Consider the following 26,790-nt stretch of genomic DNA (forward strand, 5'->3'; position numbering starts at 1 on the left):
TTTTCTTCTAAACCTAGTCTCTTCCTCTTTTCAAAACTCTGGTCATTCGCTGCAATAAAGAACTGTATAAGAGATTAGAATTCCTCACCTTCTTCTAATAACTGAGATGCAGAAGTCCTTTCCTCAGAAGCCACAGGCAAGCCGGTCTGAAGCACTTCTGGGGTGACAGAATGAAGAGTCAAGCTGCTAACCTCTAAAACCTCTGGGGAAGAACTGAGGTCCACCTTCCAGGGAAGGGCTAATTTGGATGTAGACACTATATCACCCAAAGGGCTTTCTGACCAGAATTCCCTGCCAGTGGTGGAGGGAGGACCAGAGCTGAAATCAAGTGGTGAGACGTTGCTGGTAGTGGATTCTTCTGCTGAGGGCCATTCAGCTTGAAGGGTATTACCCTAGGGAGAAAAAAAAGGCTCAATCATATCATAGATAAAAGAAACACAGAAAAATAATCTTCCGACAGGAGGTAATATAACGCTGAAAATTCGGGGAGCAGGCATGCTACAATATTGCATGCTAGAGTCAAACAGATCTGCAGTCAAATCCCAATTCAGCCACTTCCTGACCGGAAAATCTAGGCGAAAACCACGTAGCCTCTTAAGACTCATCTGTAAAGTGTGTTTTTTTTAAATAGATAACATATTTTTTGGAATAGATAACATATTTTAAAAACCCTGAACAAAGTGGATTTTGGGGAGAAAATATTGTTTCTTTTGCTTTAGAAAATATCTTTCCCTTCATCTTATTGGCTTAAACCTGTTGCTGTCAAGTTGATTCTGACTCATAGCAACCCCGTAGAACAGAGCAGAACTGCTTGATAGGGTTTCCAAGGAGTGACTGGTGGATTTGAACTGCTGACTTTTTGGTTAACAGCCAGAGCTCTTCACCACTGCGCCACCAGGGCTTCTCTTATTGGTTTAAATGACTTTTAAACACATAGAAGTTACTTACATCTGTTAATTATTTGGCAAAGCCCTAAGCACGTTGCCCACAGCAGGAAAGAACAATTAGCAATTTTATTCATCATTCTGAAAGATTCTTAATTAATTAAAGCCCATGGTTTTGAGCAGACATACTACCAAATCAAAATGTGGTCTGATTATCTTGAACGAATAACAAGACCTGGGAAATGGCATCATACTTCCTAGATACAATTTTCACTTTCCAGTAACTTTTGACTAATGTAGTACTTCTTATCTTAAAATTTAGCTTCAGGAATAGAGAAGTACAATCCTTCAACATGCTAATTATTTAATCTTATGAAGAGTCAAAAAAAAATTTTTTTTTTTTTATGAAGAGTAAAAACACTATGTAAAAACACTTAATGATGATGCTAATAGGTAAAATGGCCATGTCATTCGGCAGAAGTTTATACATCTCAGCCTATGCTGAGCTATGAAAACCAAAGAAGTGTCGTGTACATAATGGAATCCATAAAATATTTCCTAGGTGTATGAAAGCTTCAAAAGGAGAATAGAAAAAGAGTGACCATTCTCAACCTTAAATGGACATTAGAATCACATGGAAGTTTTTACAAACAAAAAAACCAATACTCAGGCCCCACGTACCAGGGATTCCGATTTTATTGGTCTGGGGTAGGACCTAGACATTGGTGCTTTTTAAAGTTCGCCAGTAGTGGATACAGCATGATCATATTCTCTGTACACTAGTCCAACCTAGGTTTCTAATATACATTTTTAGTTATTGAATGGTTATGTCTCATAAATTAGAATCTTTAAGAAATTCCTCACATTTATATATGCACCAGACGACTACAATTCATGGAATAGTTATGAACAAAGTGGCCACAAAAACTAAGAATAAGAAGCCCTGAAAATAACCTCCTCCCCTTCCTCTGTTATGTTTATTAGTTGCCATTTAGTCAATTCGATATCAGGAGCGGTGAATTTTCACTGACATACACTCTGAAGCTTAATATACTTTTTGAAGAAAAATGCAGAATTTAAGGTAGCTGACTAGATTTCAGTCTAGGACTATGGAATAAAAAATTAATCTTTTACACTTTGCCCACACACCTCCTGTCTCTCCATCAAGAGTCTGTATGAGGAAGCTTTGAACAGTGCGTGCTCCCAATCACAAAAGAGGAAATATGAGCAAGAAATCACCAGGCGTGTCATAATTTATCCCTTCCTCTAGTGACAAATGCACTGGAAAGTTAATAACAATAGAAGGTCATTGTGTAAGTGTAGGTATACCCTTGGTTTCATCCACGGTTTTAAACTAAAGGCCCTCTGTCAAGTAAACTCATTTGTTCTTTTGGAACTCAGTTACACCATCATTCATATTTTAAGTGGGTCACCACGCTGGTTCGTCTTTATTTGCCACCAAGATCTCAGACCCTTCTATTCCCTGCTCTGTGTCCTGAGATGCTGACCCTTGTGAACTGCATCACCCATGCTCCCTTGCCAGCTGTCTTCTGTTTGAGTTTGGCCAAAGGGAGGCACAAGCAGAAGATCAAATAGCAGCAGAGCGAGAGGTTGGGGATATTTCTCCTCTAATCACCCCCAGCTTCAATAATGTGTCTCTAACATTACCTAGGTCCTTCCACAATTACAGATTCAGGTCTTATTGGGCTCTGGAAATAGCATACCCTCCCCTTGCCTCTATAATACCAGGGATGGTAATGATGTCCCACTATTGCTAGTCTCTATATACCTCAGCATCTTCCTTTTGCTCCCCTAACCCTACCAACACTTCTATCAGTAGATCCTTCATCAAGGAATCTCCATTTGAACCATCTAGGTAATTCTGTTACTGCTGATGCCCTGGCTGAACCACACTATACAAATGTACCACCACTTGGTAATGCAATGCAATTAAAAATCCATAAAAACTTGATTCATTTCTGTCAAAAGGTGATGAGATAATCTGTAATAAAATTAAAATGTCCCTCAAAGAAGGAATGAGAATCAATTTAAAAAATGAACAAAATATGGCATCATTCTGGTTAAACGTAGTTAGAAATGAAGAATCTGGAAACAAAAGAGGAGGGTGCTCAAAAGTGGATGGTGCAATGGTAGTAAATAGTTTTGGCAATGTAACTTTGGTCAAAAGAAAATAAGTAGAAGCAAGACACATCCTGACCTGGCCCTGTTAAAATGAAACATATGAGAAAAAAGTTAAGATGCCTGTAAAAGATAGAGGAAGCAGAAAGCCACCCTGAGTTGACTGGATGCAACTGCAAATGAGCTATAGAGAAAGACTTCTGGATAAGAAATACCCTCTTGGGAGAATGTGCATGGTCTGAAGCAAATATGAGGATAGTAAGACTTGGTTTATGTGTAAGGCCAAAAAGATGATCTAATCAGAGAGAAGATTTCTGGCATGTTTCTAGTAAATTTTAGTATCTTGAGGTATGTAATCACCAGGAGCAGAGTTAATCTTATATAAATCTGTGTAATGGAATTGGCTTGTAATCACTGACCTGTGTGCAGGGTGGTCCTACATAACCTAGCACCAAATAGACACACCAAGCGGCCTTATATTTCTGCTTAGAAGATCTAAGTTATTCTGGTTCGTCAGAAGCCATGACTCAGTTGGAGAGAGCAGGAGTTCAATTCCAGATAACTGAGAAGACAACAAATTGAGGTCCAGAATATGGAAGAAAAAAAATAAATAAGTAAAAACACAAGTTTTTGTCTTGCCAAAGGCTCAGGTGCTTTCTAAGAACATCCTTTGCTTTTATAAAAATTTTATGTTGGGCAGGGGGGATTCATATACGTGAACATAAACAAAAACATCAAATGTTAGAAGAACTCTTAAGAATAGGAGAATATGGTCCTTCTATTAAAGATAATAAAATCTCCTCCTATTAAAAGATAAGGGACTGAGGTTCATAGAAGTCAAATGACCAAGGTCATAAAAAATACAGAAAAAATCAGAACTAGAATCTGAGTGTAGATTTCTCAGCCCCAGTGCTTTTCTCACTACACCAGGCTATGCATTCAGAGATATATACAGGTGTTCTTAGGACGCATGAAGAAAGAATAGAGGAGAAACCAGAGCCAACAGACTTGGCAGTCTATGTTCCTGCATGTTAGCATATGTTCACAGATCTACAAGACCCGCTGTGAACACACAGAGATGGGAAGAACTGAGGCCACTTTCTGATATTTAAAGGTCAGCTATGAGGAATTTCCATTGTGTACAGGCAGTCCCCAGGTTACGATGTCAAAGTCCAACTTACATACAAGCCATAGTTACAAACCAACCCCATAAAGCCTATTATATTAAAAATTTGAGGTACATAAAATCATAATAACAAATAGGTGCTACTTTACGATGTATATCAAAACATTTATTACTGCATTATTATGTTAAGGATGTTTTACTGTGTCTGGAAGTGTTTCATTTTTTTATACATAGAAAAGTACACTACACACTATATATGAAGACAAATATTTGACTGACATTAGATACGAACCATACCTAACTGTTCCAACTTACGTACAAGTTCAACTTGAAGACAGACTTAGGGACGGAACTCATTTGTAATCCAGGGACTGCCTATATAAAGAAAGGTTTCTTTCCTTCCTCTCTTTCTTTTTCTAGTACCTCAAACATAAACGTATTCATGGAAAAGCAATAATGAATAATGAAAAAGCAACACTCGTCCAATACCAAGCCCTGTTCCTCATAAAACTAGTTACCATGATGACGATCATACCTCATAATTCACTTTTTTCCTCTTAATGACCTAAGACCACTTTTAGAGATGTGTTAAGGCTACCCATGCTTCCAACTGAAGCAAGCATATTTACATTCTTGCAAATTCTAAATGTTCTTTTTTTTTTTTCCAAGTCATATGGCTTAAAGCCCTCTTAGCCTATGCAAAAGAATTTGAGTTTTATCAGACAGAGCCTATGGCCTGACACACATTAGGAACGCAGCTAAGTCCTCAATGAAAAGAAACATCTAAAACAACATGTGCTATTCCAATATATCTACCAACTAAATTCCTTTTTATTTCATAAAAATTCAAAGTAAAACAATTTATAATTTTTAATAATAAAGTCAAGTCACAAACAGGCAACAAAAAATGTGAAACTAAACAACTTGATTTTTTTATATAAAGAAGGAAGACCATTTGTCCCAAATAAATACCCTCCTTTAAAAAAATGGCATGGCAATGAAGCTTTCTTATACATTCTGAAAGGTGAATACATGCCAAGAATAGCACTTCATCATTTATTTTTATATGAATAGATGTTCCCATAGTAACAAATTAAACCATGAATTCTTCCTTTAGTTCAATATAGTATATTAACTATTTTAATATTATATTGGCCAGTTTCACTTCTGCTTATGCCAATTGAAAAGCGTGCTGGTGCTACAGAAAGTCTACTATGCAACAAGTGATTTTCCAAGTCTGGATACCAGGAAGGTGTCAAATTCAATATACCAACATTACAACCTCTAATATAATTTTTTAAAACCTGGCTAAACAAAACAAAACAAAACAAAACTCACCTCTATAATAGAGTAGAATTTTGTTAACAATTTTTAAACAAACCAACAACAAAAAAGTAATAACCAAACATTTCAAATTGATCGTTACTTTCATGTCTTATTCTTATCCACTAATATTTCCATGTCTCCTGAAATTCCTGATGACTGCCCTACAGCTGCCACTCTTATAAAAAGTAAAGAATTAGCTTAACTGCAAATGCAACCACTCAATAGTGAACCCAGCTCTTCAATGCTTGCCTATCATTAAAGGGCAGCCATGGTTGAGCTCTAGGCACTTTTCTGCCCCAAGGAAATGTGAACCCAATGGTGCCAGGTCTTTCTAGTTTTCAATAGAAACTGGGAATCTATATTTTTATGCAAAATTTTCCCAATTCTAAAATATTGGCTCATTTTTAAAAATTTGGCCCAAAGGTGCATGTCTGTAGCTGGATCCATCCTGCTGCCTCAAGTTTGTAACCTCTGGTTTTCACAGAAATTCCTGTCTTCACACTATGACTCTGGTATATCATCACAAATCTTCTGTGGTTAGAGAACGCCCAGGATGAACGTGATTAGAAGGAATGGAGACTTGTAGTGCCACGTTTGCAGAGAACCATCAATCCCCGCCACTGCACCCTGGATGGGCTTCTATGAAAGCATCTACGTTACCTTGTATGTTTAGAAATCCATCTACTACTACCAGACAGGAAACTTCCTGTAGGCAGGGGCCACACCTTATTCATTTTAGTTTCCCCAGTAGTTGGCACACGAAAAGCACAAAATAAATATATTTGAACAGACAAATAACAAATAACAAATGACTGTGTTCTGGGATGCCAATCCCCCTCTAAGCTTTTTTCCTGATATGGAACTGAGTGAAAATATTCTTTCCACTGACTTCACATTTCAAAACTGAGTTGCTCTATAACTGAGTAAAAGAAATGACAACATACATTAATGGCTAAATGAGTTTTGGGCAGGCTTCCTAAATTTTTGTTGCTGGATTAAAGTCAAGAAACATATATTTCAAAGATCTTAGAATGAAAAGAAGTTTGGTGAATAGCATCTGGGGTCATAAAAGCTTGCAAGTATACATCTAAGATGCAACTATTGGTCTCCTCATCCAGAGCAAAATAGAGTGAAGACCCCAAGACCAGAAGAACTGGATGGTGCCTGGCTATCACTACTGACTACTCTGACTGGAGTCACAACAGAGGTCCCAGACAGAGAGGGAGAAAAATGTAGAACATAAAATCAAATTCACAAAAAAAGACCAGACTTACAGAGACTGGAGGAACCCCTAAGACACCTTTCTGACCTGATACTGAAGCCATACCTAGAGACCACCTTCAGCCAAACAACAGGCAGACCCATAAGAATAACACCCAAGAAGAACAAGGTCCTTAGAGCAATCAATTATATAAGATCAAAAGGATAACATTTGTCCAAAAGCAAAGATGACAAGGCAGGAATGGGTAGCAAATCTGGAATAAAGGAAACAGGGAACCCAGGGTAGAAATGGGGAGAGCAGACACATTGTAGGGAATGCAACCAATGTCAGGGAACACTTTATGTACAAATTAATCTGACTGTGAACTTTACGTACAAACTAATTTGACTGTTAAAAAAAAAAAGTAGGAGTGGGAAATGTAGAAAGAGAAGGGAATCCCCCTCCTATGTTTATGTGATAATAAAAGATTCAGGTACTTACTGTAGACAAGAAAGTCTCTAGTGTTATAGTTGTGGCTGTTGTGATTGTTTTTGTTTTAACTGCACTTGAGGAAGCTACTTTCTTCTCTACTGACAACCCTCCTATAAGTGAAGTAGTGAGTGGAGGTGTTGAGCGGGTGGGAGGTCCCCAACGGAACAGAGTGGTAAGAACAAAAAGGAAAGCTCATTCCATGATATTTCTGTTCTAATGGGTATGTGTTCAGTCCAGGTTAAAATGAGCCCTAATTTAGACAAATACTATATGAAACAATCTTTGATGGTTATGAGGGAGGGGAGGGAAAAACACTAAATAGACAATAGATAAGTGGTAAAAGTTTGGTTAAGGATAAGACAGTACACAATACTAGAGAAGCCAGCACAACTTGTCCAAGGCAAGGTCATGGAAACTTCATAAACACATCCAAACTCCCTGAGGAACTGAATTGCTGGGCTAAGGGCTGGGACCATGTCTCAGTGAACATCTTGCTCAATTGGCATAACATAGTTTATAAGGAAAATGTTCTAGATTCTACTTTGGTGAGTAGTGTCTGGCATCTTAAAAGCTTGTGAGCAGCCATCTGAGATACTCCACTGGTCCCACCCTGTCTGAAGCAAGGGAGAATGAAGAAAACCAAAGGTACAAGGGAAAGATTAGTCCAAAGGGCTAATGGACCACAACTACCACAGCCTTTACCAGACTGAGACCAGCCCAACCAGACGGTGCCCAGCTACCACCACCAACTGCTCTGACAGGAATCACAATAGAGGGTCCCGGACAGAACTGGAGAAAAATGTAGAACAAAATTCTAACTCATAAAAAAAAAACAAAAAACAGACTTACTGGTCTGACAGAGACTGGAGAACCCCGAGAGTATGGCCCCCGAAGGCCCTTATAGCTCAGTACTGAAGTCACTCCTAAGATTCACCCTTCAGCCAAAGACTAGACAGGCCCATAAAACAAAAAGAGGCTAAAGGGGCACACCAGCCCAGGGGCGAAGATGAGAAGGCAGGAGAGGACAGGAAAGCTGGTAATAGGGAACTCAAGGTCGAGAAGGGGAGAGTGTTCACGTGTCATGGGGTTGACAACCAATGTCACAAAGCAATACGTGTATTAATTGTTTAATGAGAAATTAGTTTGCTCTGTAAACCTTCATCTGAAGTACAATTTAATTTTTTTTTTTTTTTAATGAGGCCTAATTTAGAGTCCCTGTCATTTGTCAGCTATCCTATATTTTTATTCTTCCTTCTCTCCCTTCTATATACACTGTTCTACATGTTTTGGGGAGTCCTGGTTGGCACAGCGATTAAGAGGTTGGCTGCTAACCGAAAGGTCAACAGTTGGAATCCACCAGCTGCTTCTTGGAAACCCTATGGGGCAGTTCTAGTCTGTCTCAGAGGGTCACTCTGAGTCAGAATCAACTTGATGGCAATCGGGTTTTGTTTTTTATTTTTTAATATGCTTTGGAGTCTAAACTTTTTTTTTTTAAATATAATTCTGAAACAAAGTCTATACTCTGCACCTATGTAAATTAATATACAGTCTGGGCTATAAGAAACTATTTCTGGGTAAAGGAACAACTCAGTGGTCACTTAAAGCTTAATTATCACCAAACAAGTATGAATCATAAATAAAACTTCTACCACGTGTAAATTCTGGAAATACAGACTTCATTTAACCACTGTGGGAGGCTTAAATTTTCTGAACCAACACTCGGAACCCATGAGCTGACAACTATGAGTAATGTTCTAGGGATGATGCAAGAGAATATTTAAAATGGCAACAGCCTGGGAAATTCATTATGCCGAAGTAAGCAGGTGAACGTACAAAGGAGGGAAGCTTGAGGGCCTGGTTCTGGTCATAAAATACAGAAACATACTTACCAGCATAGATGGTGTGGTTGCCTGAACACCTGAACTTTGGGTGTTCCAAGCTGGGTCTTCAGTTTGAGGAAGTAAAACTCCTCTCACTAAGTAAAGAAAGAACAATATTAAAGAACATTTCTATTTGAAACACTAGAGGTGCAGAGACAACTAAAAACCAAGTTCATTCTTTTAACAGCTTAAATTTTAGAAGAACTGAAAGGGGAGGCTTAAAAATGCTTGCTACTTTATTCAGATATTTTACTTATATTAGTACAACTGTCTGAATTATAGGAATCCAACGTAAAATAAAAATCATTCCCACTGTTATATTTACAAGACTCCTGTATTATTTCCCTTCCTCTCTCATATCAGTTTTTACTCTCATAACACTAATTTTTTTTCATTCTAACTAAGAAAGTTGAACTGAAATTTCAACCCATTTGATAGATGCTAAGAATGGTAGAAAATTATACAAAATGATTTCTTTTTTCGCACAAAGTGCTTTTGAAAAATGGACTAGGACACCATTATTTATCAGGATAGCAATATTAAGAAGCAGTAGAGTCGATTATATAATTGAGCAAAAATCTACTGCATCTTTACTAGTTAGTAAAGACTGCTGAAATCAAAGCTATAAAGATTAAGAAAGCCATGGTTCTCCTCTGGAAGCACTCCCTGTCAGAGTAATAAATACAAATTATAAAACTACAGGAGGAGCATATATACAACATATGGAAACACAGACAAGCAATTGATTTTGCCTGGGAGGGGAGAGGGAGTCAATGAAAGTTAAAAAGAAGAGGCTGCCAGGATAGTAATCTGAGGTACCTGACCAAAACCGAGGCAGTCTTTCTTTATCCACCTGCTTCCACTGGCCTGACATACAGGAATCAACTAGAAATGTAAAAACCCTTTTTGGTTTAAGTATTTTCTAAAACTTTTTTTCAACTGTGCGAACAATTGTCATATGTGGAAAATAAACTCCACGAAACCAAGGATGATCATATCCTTTGAGATGCTGACCATGTTGCCTAGAAAGCTGCTGCCATTCAGAACTCTGAGTTGGCAAAGGAATGGGTTTTAGGAACAAAATTCTGAGCAATACAAAAATATATCTAATGAAAGGCCAAGGCACAGGAATCAATTGGCGCTGGATATCCTCAAGCTTTTGTTTGGAAATTTAAAGCTTGCTTGGAAAGTCTGGGTTGTTGACCTCTTTTAAAAAACCTTTTGGGAGGTAGCTCCATTCTACCAGTAGCCCCCAGCAGGAAGACCTTGCTATGCTGTTTGTGGATTTAATTTCCTAAGCAACTTCAATTTGCCCGTTTTACACCTTAATTCTTATGTCATTCTCCCACCACCTTGGTTACTACCTTGGTGGTTCTATCTTCTGCTGAATTTAAGTTCAGTCTCCTTCAGCTCATGACTTCCTAACTGTATCTTTGCTTTGTTGGATTCCAGGGTCCAGATTCCTGGAACATTCTGCCCCTATGGTGCCCTCATGAGTAGCCCCCAGCTAGTCTATATTAGCCTTGCCAAAAGAAGTTTAACAATTTGAGGTGATAATAAATCTCTTCTCTTTTCAGTATTTTATCTCACCCAAGGATTCCAACAAGATTCAACTAAGAAAAAGGAGCATTTTTTAAGCCCAGGGTATCTGCCTGTTCCAAAAAACAATGACTCCCTAGTGTTTTAGAACTGATAGCTTTATGCCACTGTCATCCATTGAAGAGAAAGTTTCTCCACTTTCAAGTCCTATGAAACCCATATAAAGTCCAGGGCACTCTGTGGCCCTGTCTTAGCACAGTGTCACATCCAAAGTAATTAAAAACTAATTTAAAGTTTTAGTCCAGGATCTTAAAAAGAAAAAAAAAAAAAAAACCTATCTTGGGAGAAGAGAATCATATTATGCACAGAAAATTTTTGTTTAAAATTCTCTCTCTCTTCTTCTCTCCCTCCTCCTTTCCCTTCCTTTAGCTCTTTCTCTCTCTCATGCACACAACATACGCACACATACACACACACACACACACACACACACAACTACCCAGAAAGACTTTCCTTTCTCTCCTTCTAAAAATTCTCCCCAAACTCCAGCCCCAAAATTCTTGATTCCCTCCCTAAGTACCTCTCTAACTTATCTTTCAAATTGATTCCACTCTCTTCCACTTGTAATTTTTTTTACCTTTTTCTCTTTGACAGCTGGTACTCCTCCCATGCTCAGTCACTTCAGTAAAATAAACTCTGCTGGACATTTTTAAAAGTGAAGCTACCAATAAGTGAAAAAATCACGGAGATGTGTTCATGAAATAGCTAAGCTGTTGTACACTAGTAACCAGACTCCTTGCAAGCTTTAGTCCCACGTTGACTGGGCCATGCTTTTGACTCTAAATCTGGAGTATTTATTCTCTCCTTGATGACCCCAGATCCACCTCTTTATTTTGGATCATAACTAGATCTCCACAGCTATCTGATGTCAAACTTAGTATTAGGTTCCTTGGTATTCTGTCTGGCACCTATTACCAATTCTTCTTTGATTAAGGCCTTCCATCAACCTTCCTGCTCCTTCTTTTCTGCTCTCTGACTTTTAACCCTTTTCCAGCTGACTTGCCTCTGGAGAGTTAATGTCTTGGTTGCCTGGGCAGCACTACAACCTGTTTCAATTCATACTTCCAGCTATTACTTCCTTTTTCTTATACTTTGTTCCCATTTCTCTAAACTATTTCTAAATGTTGTGCTATTTCTCCACTCTCCCCATTCTTTCTGGCCTCTGTGTACAAATATTCCAGAGAGCCCCTGATTAATCTATGCAAAATAGCCACATGGCTTAAGTTCCATTCATATGAGGATGGTTCCTGTCTCACGCAGATTAGAAAATGCTCAGAACCACATATATTTTAGGAAAATTAGTTTTTGCCAGAGCTCATCAAACTCACCATTGATAAGCTGAAGGGATGCAGGATCTGGATTCAAGGAGGAATTCCCCAGCAAAAAGTTGCGGTGCAATGTCTCAGCAATATAATCTCTGAAGTTACTAATCGTATAAACAGCAGTGGGCTTATCATCCAATTCCACAAGGCCATGGTTTTCCACTTTATTGGAGTGAAGGCTAATTAGGTCCCACGTGGTGTTGCTGATGGCCTCACCATTGAAGGTAACTGCATAATAAACATCTACACCACTACGGATGAAGAGAGAACAAATTAGGGCCTGCTCAAGTACCTTTGGAATACCTTAATTTTGTTAGCTGCCTTCACGTAAGAACTCTACCACCGAACCACCACTGCCCCATTAAGGACTTCTAAGGAAGTACAAATAAAGGGGCTTTGAACCCACGGAGAACAAACATCAGACGGGGCAGTCTCAAGAAGGCATGGATCCCATCACCATTCTCTGCAGACTCTAGACAGCCTTTGACATCCCTCCTCCTTCCCTGGGAGCAGAGGGCCATAGTTCTAAGAACAGGGAAAGTGTGCACAGAGACCATCCCTGTGAAATTATCTCAGCATCTTCTTCCCCCATGTTCACACTCCTTCTTTCCTCCTTCAAATTCAACTTCTCCTGTCCATTATTGGTCTGCTTCCTTCACTCTATTAGTATTTCTCTTCACTTAATAAGAAAAAAAGGCTCTATTTAACCTAACTTCTCCCCAAAATGGAAAATCCTCCCTGTCTTTTTATTATTGTTGTTGGATGAATTATGTATTTTGTAGAGTGAAGCAATAAAGAAGCTTATTAAAGAAAAAAAATTTTTTTTTTTTTTAACAAACTAAAACATAGTTATTGTGGAAGGAAAACTGTGAAAACTTAAAAATAAAGCAAATGAATGATTCTGTGATTTTTAAAAAATATCACGATAGAGTATTTTCTAATATGACAGTTGTCCGAGTTTCTCAGGGGGCACACTTTTGTTTGACAGTGGCCCAGAGAATTTACAGTTCTGTAAAGTAGGGCAGTCGTAGTTCAGTGGTAGAAATTCTTGGCCTCCATGCAGGAGACTCATGTTCCACTCCTGACCAATTCACTTCCGGTGCAGCCAGCATTCATCTGTCAGTGAAGGCCTGCATGTTGTGATGCTGAACAGGTCTCACCAGAGCTTCCAGACTAAGGCAAACCAGGAAGACAGGCCTAGCAATCTACTCCCAAAAATCTGCTACTGAGAACCCTACAGATCCCAACAGTCCAATCCTATTGTACATGGGGTTCCCATGAGTCAGGGCTGACACCATGGCAGCTAACAGGACTAAATTGTAAAAAAAACTACTAAGATGTGATTTTTTTTTTTAAGTTTAGTAGGAAAGAGAACCCCAACGTTAATAATTTTACTACCCCATAGGACAACTGGTTTTGCATTTAACTTAGTGATTCTTTCCCAATGGACTAGTAAATTTCTGCTTTACAAATGCTCTAGAGGCTAGCTCTCCTTATTGATGAGTTAAATAAAACCTTATTAAGTGGTAACATATAACTTTGGGTATTGGGATTTTTTACTATCCACCTTTCCATAAACAAATAAAGAGAAGATTTCTTGGAATAAAGATAGCAAGATGAAAAGAAAGAAATAAGTAGAAATTGATATTTCATTTGACATTTTCTTAGTGGTCATTTTGGAGAAATAACACCAGAAAATAAATTTTTATATGCAACACGTTTGTGCCTTCTAGACTATGACCCAGATTTTCTTTAATAACTAAAACCTAATATTTTGTGAGTGCTTACAATGTGACAGGCTTTTTGCATTTAACTTAATTTTCATCTAATCTATTTAATTTCATTAAAATTCATTTAGTTTTTATAATAACCTATGAGGAAAGTTTTATTATCTTTAGGTTACTGTTGAGGAAATCAAACTTTAGAGACTTAAAATACTCGTGTAAAAGTTCACAATACATTTAAGTGATAGGGTCAAGATTCAAACACAGATCTGTCTGACTCCAACACATGCATTCTGAATTACTTTTCTACACTCAGTAGCTTTCATTAAATGACTACCAGAAAAGGTTATTACTAGGATAGTTCTGCTCCAGTCATCATGCTGGGTCTCCAGCCAGTCTTTGTGACACAGCCATCATAGTCAGTACTCAAGAAACCTCACCAAGGTCCCTCCAGAGGAAAGGCAGGCACTATCTTCCCAGAAATAAACCAGTCAAGATAGACATGCAATGGAATAGATTTGCCACCTTCAGACATGCTATAGGGGCAAAACGACTCCCAAATCAAAGCCGAAAAAATAAATTAAGAGTTTCTTCCTCTGAACTTACACAGAATGTTGCATATTCCTCGATTATAGCCTTTGTTAGTTGTAAAGATTCTGTTTACAGTGACTGCCTCTCAGTCTCTCTTTTCCAGTTTCCATCCTAGAGGCTCAGCTTGGTATCTGGCCCTGAGAGGTACCCAGGGACTACTAAATGAACAAAAACCTATACTTATCTGAATATAAAAGAAAACTACAGCCTACCCAAGGTATTCACATATCTAAAGTAGCAACATAATGAGGATGGTCTCATGAAGTCTATTAAAAAAAGGGAATTAGTCAACTTATTAATGCTACTGTTTAATGGAAAGATAACCCTAAGCTTCCAACTACAGTACTGGGGCTTCTTTGTCAGGCGGATCCCTAGACTGGAGATGGCCGTAACAGGCTAACACGGCTTGATGACACTGGCCATTAAGATCATGGAACTTCCTTTTTCTGATTTCGAGCTCACAAAGGAAATGTTTGATTATAACTCCCTAGAAAATTTTCCTATGGAGAGAGAATACATGAGCCAGCCAATTCAATAATTAGTCAGTTGATAGATGTATTTCTCATTTTAATTGTTCAGCTGGCATCCTAGATAATTTGTAGTCCTTTGTGGTTTGATAAGCATGAATTGGTCTTCAGAGATCTCTCCTTCCTGGAAGGACTGGCAGTTCTGGATGTGTCCTGACCTGCATGCTGCAGATCACACCCTGGACTGCAGGTGCCATACAAGTAGCTGGCCATCTTCCATGAGTAACTTCAATAAGATTTTCCTCCCAGATCTGATAAGCTGCCTCTTCCAAGGCAGTGGTTTAAAGCTTTCAAAAGTAGTAGCTGAGCACTTTGAAGTCTTGATGCTCTACTAAGTGGTAAAAGCATCTGCTTGACTTCTAGCACATCCCTCAAGTCCTCGTGCAGTTAAAACCTTTTAATTTTGATACCTTAATATGTTAACTTATGGATACTTCCTGATCCTCATTTGTAAAAAAATGAATTCTGTAAAATATGCTAAAATAACCAAGTGATAACCCTAAGGCGGAAGAAAACAGCAAGAGGGACACCTACTGGTCAGAACTCACCACACCACTCCACACCGCCCTGCTCTTTATGCACCTTCAGTCACGCTGATGTACTTACACCACGGGCTGTACGGGCTCTCAGCTACTGCTCCTTATTATCACCCATCTCCTACCTTCCTCCCCACCTTTCACATACACATACACGTATCTTCTTCACCTAGCTATTTCTTTTTTACCTCAGCTCAGATGTCACCTCTGGGGGGATCTCTTACACCAGAGGTATGGTTGATACTCAGGTTCTATCTCTCCCACTAACTGCATAAAAAAAAAAAAAACCAGTGCCATACGGCACTGACTGCATAAGGATAATTCATTCACCTCTGTGCCCCATGCACAGTAATTCATTAAATACTTCTGAAATAAACGCAAAAATAAACGGTCAATTTTATTCACTAATGGCAAGCAGATTGACCAAACATGCAATTAAGATGCATTGCTAATCACTGGTGATTAGAATGCAACAGTTGGAAACAATGAAGATGGAGCAGTAGTTGGAAAATATGGCCTTGGTGATAAAAAAAAAAAAAAAAATGCCAGAGATCACGATAGAATTTTTTAAGACCAGTGACTTTTTCATTCCAAGTATCTTTTTTAAGCAATATAAACAGTGACTATACACATGGCCTTCCCAGGTGGGATAAACAGGAACCAAATTGACTATGTCTGTGTAAAGAAATGATGAAGAACCTCAATATCATCAGTCAGAACAAGGTCAGGGGCCAACTGTGGAACAGAATACCAACTGCACATGCAAGTTCAAGGTGAAGCTGAAGAAAATTAAAACAAGTCCATGAGAACCAAAATACTACCTTGGGTATATCCCACCTGAATTTAGAGACCATCTCAAGAATAGATTTGATGCACTGAACAGTAATGATTGAAGACCAGGCGAGTTGTGGAATGACATTATATATGAAGAAAGCAAAAGGTCATCAAAAAGAAAGAAAAGAGCAAAATGGATGTCAGAAGAGACTCTGAAACTTGCTCTTGAATGTAGAGTAGCTAAAGCAAATGGAAGAAATGATGAGGTCAAAGAGCTGAACAGAAGATTTCAATGGGAGGCTCAAGAAGGCAAAGTAAAGCATTATAATGAAATGTGCAAAGACCTGGAGTTAGAAAACCAAAAGGGACTAACGCACTCAGCACTTCTCAAGCTGAAACAACTGAAGAAAAAAATGCAACACTTGAGTTGCAATTTTGAAGGATTCTGTAGGCAAAATAGTGAATGACCCAGGAAGCATCAAAAGCCAATGGAAGGTGGTGAGCCAACGTGGTGCTACAGACAGAAGCACCATGCCATCCCTCTACAGCAAGGACCCAAAACACTAAGTAAAACAGATACAAACGTCAGTCCTGGAACCCTAAGTACCAAATGAAGGACTAGAGAACTCGATCAAGCACTGAATGGAATAAGAAACTGACAGAGAACAGAGAACTACAGAGCAGAGGTCCCCCACCAGCTAAAATGGCCAGATTCACCATCTTGGGCTACAGCCACCAAATAACCCAGGCAGGAAGTATGGGAAGGCAATTTCACAGAGCTTCCAACAGGAGACAGAGCACCCAGGACCAGGGATACATGCTTTCCCACCCCATACTCTTCATGCCTGTACAAGGTCTCCGCCACTTGCCAATGGGCTGCAAGCACTAGGTCAGAGAGATACCAGCTCACTGCCACCCAGTTTTGCCATCTTGGACTTCAGGCCACCAAGGACTGCAGACAGGGAGTACAGAAAGGCCAACTTCACGAAACTCCCAGCAGGAGACAGAGCACCTGGTAACCAGGTATACATGCTTTCCCACCCTCCAACCTTTTTCCCTCTATACAGCCTCCACTGCCTGCTTGATTGCTCTGCCAGAGAGACACTAGCTTGCTGCTGCAGGGTCCACTCTGCTCCTACCAGCCAGCCCCTTCTACGCCATTTGTTTGTTTGGGGTTTGTATTTATGTTTGGTTTTTAATCTTATTTTTGGCTTTTTTGGATTGTTTCTCTCTCTCTCTCTTCCTTCCTTCCTTTCCTTTCTCCCACCCAGCTAGGCCCATGTGCCAACACCTCCTTTTTTGACAGGCTTTGATTTTTTGGTTTTTTTTTTTTTTTTCTTCTGGTGGTTTGTTTTTTGATATTGTTTTTGTGGCTTTTTGTTGTTGTTCTCTCTCTCCCTTCCTTGCTTCTCTTTCTCCTGCCCAGCTAGCCCCATGTGCCAGGACCTCCCCGTCTTGATGGGCTGTGACTCTTTGGTTTGTTTGCTTTGTTTTTCTGGTTTGCTTTTTTTTTTTTGTCGCTTCTATCTCCTTTCCTTTCTCCCATCCAGTCAGCCTCATGTGCCATTCCCTCCCCTTCTTGCAGGGTTGATTTTTTTTTTTTTTTGCTTTGTTTTTTATTTCTTTGGGGGGGGGGGGCTTTTTGTTGCTTATCTCTCTCTCCCTTCTTTTCTTTCCTATCTCTCACCCAGCTAGCCCTGTGTACTGTCCCCTCCACTTTGTGATAGACTGTGATTTTTTGGTTTGTTTGCTTTGTTCTTTTTTTCTGTTCCTCCTCTCTCTCTTCTTTCCTTTCTCCCACTCACTCATCCCTGTGCATTGCCCATGCCCCTTCTGGAGGGACTGTGCTGCATAACTCAGTTTGACAGTGACTGCTCATGGCCTCCCCAGGTCTGCAGCACTGTCACTGAACAGCTCCCTCAGTGCCATTTTATTTTTTGTTTGTTTTTCTTCTTTTTTGTTTTTTATTTTGTTAATTGTTTCTTCTCTCTCTCTCCCTTCCTTCCTTTCCTTTCTCCCATCCACCCAAGCCCAGGTACCACCCCCAACTTCTTCATGGGTTGTGCTATACCACTCAGCTAGAAAGCCTGTGGCACACAGCCTCCCCAGGTCTGCACCACTCCCACAGGCCAGTTCCCTCAAAACCATATTTTTAAATTTTCTTTATCTTTCCTCTTTTCTTTTTCCTTCTCCCTCCAACCTAGGCCCTGTGCTACCTCCGCCACTTCCTAATGGCCCATGCCATGCCACTGGGTGAGAAATACATCAGTTTGCCACCACCCCATTCTGCCCCATCCCCAATGGCCAGTGCCCCATCACTTATTTTGTTGTTGTTTTTATTTTTACTATTCCTTTGTTTCATTGCTGGTTCTCTTTCTCTCTTTCCCTTCTTTCCTTTCCCTTCCCCTGCTGACCTAGCCCCATGTGCTACCTACACTTCTCGACAGGCCGAGCCACACTGCTTGGCTAGAGGGCCACCAGCACATGGCCTCATCAGGTCTACCCCACTCACACCCACCAAATCCTATCACACCAGCATTTTATTTACTTTTTCTTTTTTTACTTCATTTTTGCTTTTTATCTCTTCTTTCTCTTCTTCCACTCACCCACTTTGCACATCAAATCCCTTCCTTTCCCTCCTGCCTATCTGCACCATGCTCTGAGTGCCATGCCTCCAAGTGGCACCAACAAGGTCCCTTGGACCCTGCCCTGCACTGCCCCCCTGCCTGGCCCCACTGCCCCCAGTTCGTGCTGCAAACTACCCAAACCCCACCCACCCACCCCTGCTGGACCTGCCGTGCTGCACCATAGCTGAGTGACCAGCCCTGCCCACCTGAACAGATGGTAAGAAGTATCATGCTCAAAGGCAAGCAAGCAACAAAATACGCCCAGCCCACCTGCCTAGACATAACAAATAAAACAAAAAAGGAGGATGACACAATCAAATCTATAATCAATAAACTAAGAAAATAATTCCTGAATGTCCCAGAAACAGCAGACAATACCAAAACATAAAAAAAAAAAACAGGAACGTATGGCTCCAGAAAGAGACCAAAATAAGTCACAAGATAACCTTCTGCTAGAAGAAAAGGCAATAGAACTACCTGATAGGGAATTCATAACTCTAATATTCAGGGTTCTCCAACAGATGAAGGGAAACGCAGACAAAAATAAGGAAAAAAAATAGACAAAATCATGGAAAAGACAGACACAATCATGGAAAAGACAAACAAAACAATAAATCAGAAAAATAATACAGGAACAAAATGTCAAGATAAGTAAACAACTATAAATCATACAAAACCAGCAATTAGAAATCCAAAAGATAAACAAGATTTCCAAAATGGACAGTGCAACAGAAGTTTTAGGAGCAAATCTGAAACAATGGAAGACAGAATCAGGAAAATTGAAGACAAATCCTTGGCTGCCACTTTGTTTAAGGAAAAATCAGAGAAAAGAATAAAGAAAAATGAAGACACCCTGAGAATGATGCGGGACATAATCAAATGCAAAAACTTGCATGTGATTGGAGTTCCAGAACAGGAGGAGAAAACGGAAAACGCAGAGAGGATCACTGAAGATTTGCTGACAGAAAACTTCCCCAGTAACATGAAAGACGAAAAGCCGCCTATTCAAGAAGCTCAAGGAACCCCAAACAGGACAGACCCCAAAAGAAAAACATCAAGACATATCATAACCACGCTTGCTAAAACCAAAGACAATGAAAGAACTCCGAGAGCAGCTCAAAAAAGAAAAGAAAAGTCACATACAAAGGGAGAGCAATAAGACTAAGCTCTGATTACTTGGTAGAAACCATGCAGGCAAGAAGGCAATGGGATGACATATATAAAACCTTGAAAGAAAAAAACTGCCAACCAAGAATGATATATCCCACAAAACTCTCACTCAAATATGATGATGAAATTAGGACATTCCCAGATAAACAGAAATTCAGGGAATACACAAAAACCAAACCAAATTTACAAGAATTATTAAAAGGAGTCCTTTGATTAGAGAACCAACAACATCAGAAAACAACCTGAATCTAGCATATAAGACAGCATAAGCCAGATACCAACCTAGATAATGAACTCTCAAGGATAAAACAAACCAAAAAATTTACAACAGGAACCAGAGACATCAATCTGGAAATGACAACAACGTCAGAACAACAGAAGAGGGAATAAACGGTGAAGGTATAGAACTTTCAAATGGAGAGGAAGTCAAGGCATTATCAAGTAATAAAAGAGTGATTTAAACTTAGGAAAATAGGGGTAAATTTCAAGGTAACTTCAAAGAAAGTTAGCTAACGTACTCATCAAAATAAAGAAGAAAAACAAAGTCTCAGTAAACACAAAATGTACAAAAATGAAAGAAATGAAAAAAAAAAACCCACAAAGAAAAGGAATTTAGCACAGAAGAGTAAAAGGTACAAAGAAAACATCAGTACCATAAAAAAAGACTACAAAATGACAGCAATAAACTCACACCTATCAATAATCACACTGAATGTAAATGGCTTAAATGTACACATAAAGAGACAGAAAGTGACAGAATGGATTAAAAAACAGGACCCATCAATATGCTGTCCACAAGAGACACACCTTAGAAACAAAGACATAAATTTATTAAAAATCAAAGGATGAAAAAAATATATCAGGCAAACAGCTACCAAAAAAGAGTAGAAGTGGCAATACTAATCTCACAAAAAATAGACTTTAAAACAAAACCACCATAAAAGACAAAGAAGGGCATTATATATTGATTAAAGAAACAATCCATCATGAAGACATAACCATAATAAACATCTACACACCCCACGACAGAGCTGCAAAATACATAAAACAAAATCTAACAGCACTGAAAAGAGAAATTGACAGTTCCACACTAATAGCAGGAGACTTCAACACACCACTCTAGGTAAAGGACAGAACATCTAGAAAGAAACTCAGCAAAGATACGGAAGAGCTAAAGGCTACAATCAACCAACTTGACCTCATAGACATATATACAACACTCCACCCAACAGCAGCAAAGTACACATTCTTTTCCAATGTGCATGGAACATTCTCCAGAACAGACCACATCTTAGGCTACAAAGCAACCCTCAACAAAATCCAAAACATTGAGATAATACAAAGTATCTTCTCTGATCACAATACCCTTAAAGTAAAAATTAATAACAGGAAGAACAAGGAAAAAAATCAAATACATGGAAACGGAATAACACCCTGCTTAAAAACCACTGAGTAACAGAAGAAATCAAAGATGGAATCAAAAAATCCCTAGAATGAAATAAGAATGAAAACACATCATACCAAAACCTTTGGGACACAGCAAAGGCAGTCCTCAGAGGTCAAATTATAGCAATAGATCCACATCAAAAAGGAAGAAAGGTACAAAAGCAAAATATTAGCTACACAACTTGAACAAATACAAAGAGAAGAGCAAAAGAAGCCCACAGCCACAAGAAAGGAAATAATAAAGATCAGAGCAGAAACAAATGAAATAGAGAATAGAAAAACAATAGAAAGAATCAACAAAACCAAAAGTTGGTTCTTTGAAAGGATCAACAAAATCAACAAACCACTGGCCAAACTAACAAACAAAAAACAGGAGAGGACACAAATAATCCAAATAAGAAACGAAATGGGGGACATTACGACAGATTCAACTGAAATAAAAAGGATCCTAATAGAGTACTATGAAAAACTATACTCCAACAAATTTGAAAACTTAGAGGAAATGGACAAATTTCTAGAAACACACTATCTACCCAAACTAACACAAAATGATGTTGAAAACTGATCAGACCCATAACAAGAGATTGAAAAGGTATTAAAAAAAAAATAAACCTCCCAACAAAAAGCAGAATGGAATACACAGAATCACTATAACAAAAAGAATCAGTTGACGTTTAACCATTTCAGGAGGCAGCACATGATCAAGAACCGACGGTACTGAAGGAAGAAGTCCCAGCTGCACTGAAGGAAATGGCAAAAAACAAGGCTCCAGGAATTGACGGAATACGAATTGAGATGTTTCAACAAATGGATAAAGCACTGGAGGTGCTCAACCATCTATACCAAGAAATTTGGAAGACAGCTACCTGGGCAACCAACTGGAACAGATCCATATTTGTGCACATTCCAAAGAAAGGTGATTCAACCAAATGTGGAAATTATCCAACAAAATCCTTAATATCACACCCAAGTAAAATTCTGCTGAAGATCATTCAAAAGCAGTTGCAGCAGGACATCGGCAGGGAACAGCCAGAAATTCAAGCCAGATTCTGAGGAGGACATGGATCAAGGGATATCATTGCTGATGTCGTTTCAGATGGATCCTGGCTGAAAGCAGAAAATACCAGAAAGATGTTTACCTGTGTTTTATTGACGATGGAAAGGCATTCAACTGTGTGGACCATAACAAATCATGGACAAAATTGCAAAGAATGGAAATTCCAGAACACTTAATCGTGCTCATGGGGAACCTGTACTTACACCAAGAGGCAATTGTTTGAACAGAACAAGGGGATACTGCGTGGTTTAAAGTCAGGAAAGGTGTGCATCAGGGCTGTATCTTTTCACCATATTTATTCAATCTGTATGCTGAGCAAATAATCCAAGAAGCTGGACTATATGAACAAGAACATGGCATCAGGATTGGAGGAAGACTCATTAACAACTTGCAATATGCAGATGACACAAACTTGCTTCCTGAAAGCAAAGAGGACTTGAAGGACTTGCTGATAAAGATCAAAGACCACAGCCTTCAGTATGGATTACACCTGAACATAAAGAAAACAAACACCCTCACAACTGGGCCAGTAAGCAACATCATGATAAATGGAGAAAAGATTGAAGTTGTCAAGGATTTCATTTTACTGGGATCCACAATCAACACTGATGGAAGCAGCAGTCAAGAAATCAACCCACACATTGCATTGGGCAAATCTGTTGCAAATTACCTCCTTAAAGTGTTAAAAAGCAAAGATGGCACTTTGAGGACTAAGGTGCACCTAACCCAAGCCGTGATAATTTCAGTCACCTCATATGCACACAAAAGCTGGACAATGAATAAGGAAGACGGAAGAAGAATTGATACCTTTCAATAACGGTGTTAGTGAAGAATATTGAATATGCCACGGACTGCCAAAAGAATGAACACATCTGTCTTGGAGGAAGTACGGCCAGAGTGTTCCCTCAAAGCAAGGATGGTGAGACTTTGTCTCACGTACTTTGGACATGTTATCAGGAGGACCAGTCCCTGGAGAAGGACATCATGCTTGGTAAAGTAGAGGGTCTATGAAACGAGGAAGACCCTCAAAGTGACAAACTGACACAGTGGCTGCAAAGATGGCCTCAAGCATATCAACGATTGTGAGGATGGCACAGGACTGGGAACACAGGATCACTATGAGTCAGAACCAACTCCGCAGCGCCTAACAGCAACAACAATGCAAGCAGATGAGACAATATAATATGCGCCACTTGAGAGCATATGACGTTGCTGTGATACTCCTGACTTAGTCTGGTGTATTTTAAACTCTAAATATGAAAGAATATTTTTTCACCCTAAAACCAAACCCATTGCCATCAAGTCGAATCTGAGTCATGGTGACGTAGTAGTTAAGAGCTATGGCTGCTAACCAAAAGGTCGGCAGTTTGAGTCCACCAGGAGCTCCCTGGAAACCCTACGGGTTAGTTCTCCTCTGTCCTGTACGGTCGCCATTAGTCTCATCCTAAAGAACATCATATTTTCTTCATACATTTGTACCTTCTGAGTAATCATTTTAGGGACATGGCTTCACAGCCAACAATCCATCTCTATGACGATGTGTATCTTTGCTCATGGAGCATGCCTCCCATTTCACAAGCTTATCACAGGAAAGGTGCGCTTCTCCTCTTTGTACAAGCTATTAAACCAACTTGTAATGTTAATGTGGATCTAAGACAGAAAGCAATGATTTAAAAAAAAAAAAAAAGTAGCAGCAGCAAACATAGGAAAGGAGAGGAGAGGGAAAAAGTCTGTATCAGTTAGCACGTGAATTGTGTCTTGGGCTATGCAGAAAAATCAAGCAAGGAGAATCAAGCATTTACTGGAAGCCTACTATGTGCCTAGAATAACTTTTAAATATTATGGGGAGAAGATCAAGAGAAATGGTTCTCAATCAAGGAACGTATACAAATCAGATAGTTTGGGTTAAATTATTGATTGGCCTTTCTCTTTACCGGTAAAATATTATTCCAATATTTCTCTTGGACATCTGAATATAACACAATCTACTTTCTCTAGTGAGGATAAATCTGTTAAAGAAGATAAAATGCCTCAGAGATATGCTGCAACTTACTACCATGTTTTTGTTCTAGAAACAGTACTCAAGGAAATGCTTTAAGTATCAGGAGACCATCTATCCTCAGGGCCAACAGCTTTACCGTGACCGTAACAGACTGAATTCTGGCACAGTATTAGAAGTACAGAGATCTGTATTGGTCTTAGACACCATGTCTACGAATGAGGATGAAAATAAAAGAAAGCCAAGAGGCCAAGGGAGTACCCAAGAAACAGAATACACGCTGGCAGACATAAACAACATCATCTGATTGGAGAAAGTGGTGCTGGCTGCCTGTATCAGCAACTCCACGTTAGCCAACCACCACTCATCGTCTTTCATCTTCTGAACCGGGCTGCAACAGCTGCTATTTAAAAGAGGATTTCTCTGCCCAACGGCTATTTCCAGAGGCATCAATTGTGCAGCGGTGAAGTTCACCCTTTCTTGTTCTCTCCCCTTAGGTGCCCTGATTGATGGTTTGACAGATGCATATTTTAAAAGAAAAAACTAGTGGATGTTACCTCTCAGCAAAAGCATCCAAAACAAGGACATTCTGAAGAAACTCAGACATCTCTTCTTCTATAGCACGTCTCCTATTAGGGAGGAGGCAGACACCTACAAAGTCAGGAGCTGAATTTTCCAAGTATGTTTTCCAGGTAGATACAGTGTTGATTCACTTCAAACAGGTTTCACTAGCTGTAATGTGATATGCACATCTTCAAAGAGGTACAGAGCAAATAGAAGATTCATGTGCATATAAATGTTTATGGGTATATATGTGTATGCACGTATGTAAAAAAGAGGTATTCATAATAATAAACAAACTATTTCTGTGTCACATATTTATTCATATAAAACTCAGAATACCTAAAAGTTAAGAATAAATTCCATTGGGTGGAAAGGAGGAATGTGTTGACTTATTATAGGGAGAGCAACTAGGGTCACATAACAATGTGTTTATAAATTTTTGTATGAGAAACTAACTTGAACTGTAAACTTTCACTTAGAGCACATTAAAAAAAAAAGGAAAAAAATTAGTTTTAACTTGTTAATAATACCTGACAATGCTAAATAAATGTGGAAACTGTACCTAGATTAGCACTTCTATTATAAGATCAAATATCTTTTTTTTTTAATTGTGAAAGTTTACAGCTCAAGTTAGTTTCTCATACAAAAATTTATAGACACATTCTTATGTGACCCCAGTTGCTCCCCCTATAATGTGACTGCTCACTCCTCCTTTCCACCCTGGATTTCCGGGTCCATTCAACCAGCTCCTGTCCCTTTCTGCCTCCTCATCTCACCTCCGGACAGGAGCTGCCCATTTAGTCTTGTGTGTCGACTTGAACTAAGAAGCACACTCTTCACAAGTATCATTTTATGTCTTATAGTCCAGCCTATTCTTTGTCCGAAGAGTTGGCTTCAGGACCGGTTTTAGTTCTGGGTTAACAGAGAGTCTGGGGGCCATATCTTCTGGGATTCCTCCAGTCTCGGTCAGGCCATTAAGTCTGGTCTTTTTCCTCGAATGTGAGTTCTGCACCCTACTTTTCTCCTGTGCCATCAGGGACTGTCTGTTTTGTTCCCTGTCAGATCAAATATCTCCTTACTCACTTGTTGTCTGTGTACCCAGAGAAGACATTAGCAGTCAGCACTTGGATACCATTCTTTTGATCTCAGAGTTAGTATCACAGTTTGGGCTAACAGCCTAAGGTCCCAACCGAGGGCAGCGCTGAAACAATCAGGTTTTTTGGTTGAGTACAGACCATCAATATATATATCCATAATGCACAGACACAGAGCAGTTTACACACATTGATGGTGGTGGTGGTTGTCATCGAGTCGACTCCAACTCATGGCGACCCCATGTGTTACAGAGTGGAACTGATCCATAGGGTTTTCTTGGCTATAATCTTAATGGAAGCAGATTTCCAGGACTTTTCTTCCATGACACCACCGGGTAGGTTCAAACCACCAACATTTAGGTTGGTAGTCGAGTGCAAACCGTTTGTGCCACCTAGGGACCTTCATATACACAGAGAGTACAGAAACCCAAATTCTGATTACTTTGATCAAAATATCTCCTAGTCATATAACTTACAGCAAGTCAATATATCTCTCTGAGCTACAATATCCTCACCTCCAAAAAAGAGAATGGATTCTCATTTTCACTACCTCACATGGATACTAGGAAGATAAAAGCAAGGGGGTGGGGGCGGGAAACAGCATTTTGACATATGTCTGAAAGCACTTTTCATTAAATTCTGTGTTCTCAGAGGGCAGAAACCAAGAGTTACTCCTTTTTATATGCCAATCAGTAGGCATTAAATACTTGTT

General features: G+C 39.2%; 1 protein-coding gene across 3 annotated transcripts in view; it reads right to left on the minus strand.

Moving 5' to 3' along the window:
• IMPG2 (interphotoreceptor matrix proteoglycan 2) overlaps positions 1-26,790 on the minus strand; it is a 102,979-nt gene that overhangs the window by 23,471 nt on the left and 52,718 nt on the right. For all 3 annotated transcript variants that reach the window (XM_049858314.1, XM_049858312.1, XM_049858313.1), the window contains 3 exons: positions 11,976-12,220; positions 9,058-9,143; positions 89-392 (listed from right to left, as the gene is read on the minus strand). In XM_049858314.1, coding sequence (XP_049714271.1) covers positions 89-392; positions 9,058-9,143; positions 11,976-12,220 — 635 coding nt within the window. The remainder of the gene's footprint in view (positions 1-88; positions 393-9,057; positions 9,144-11,975; positions 12,221-26,790) is intronic.

This window comes from Elephas maximus, chromosome 18, assembly GCF_024166365.1.
Source record: "Elephas maximus indicus isolate mEleMax1 chromosome 18, mEleMax1 primary haplotype, whole genome shotgun sequence".
Classification (NCBI taxonomy): domain Eukaryota; kingdom Metazoa; phylum Chordata; class Mammalia; order Proboscidea; family Elephantidae; genus Elephas; species Elephas maximus.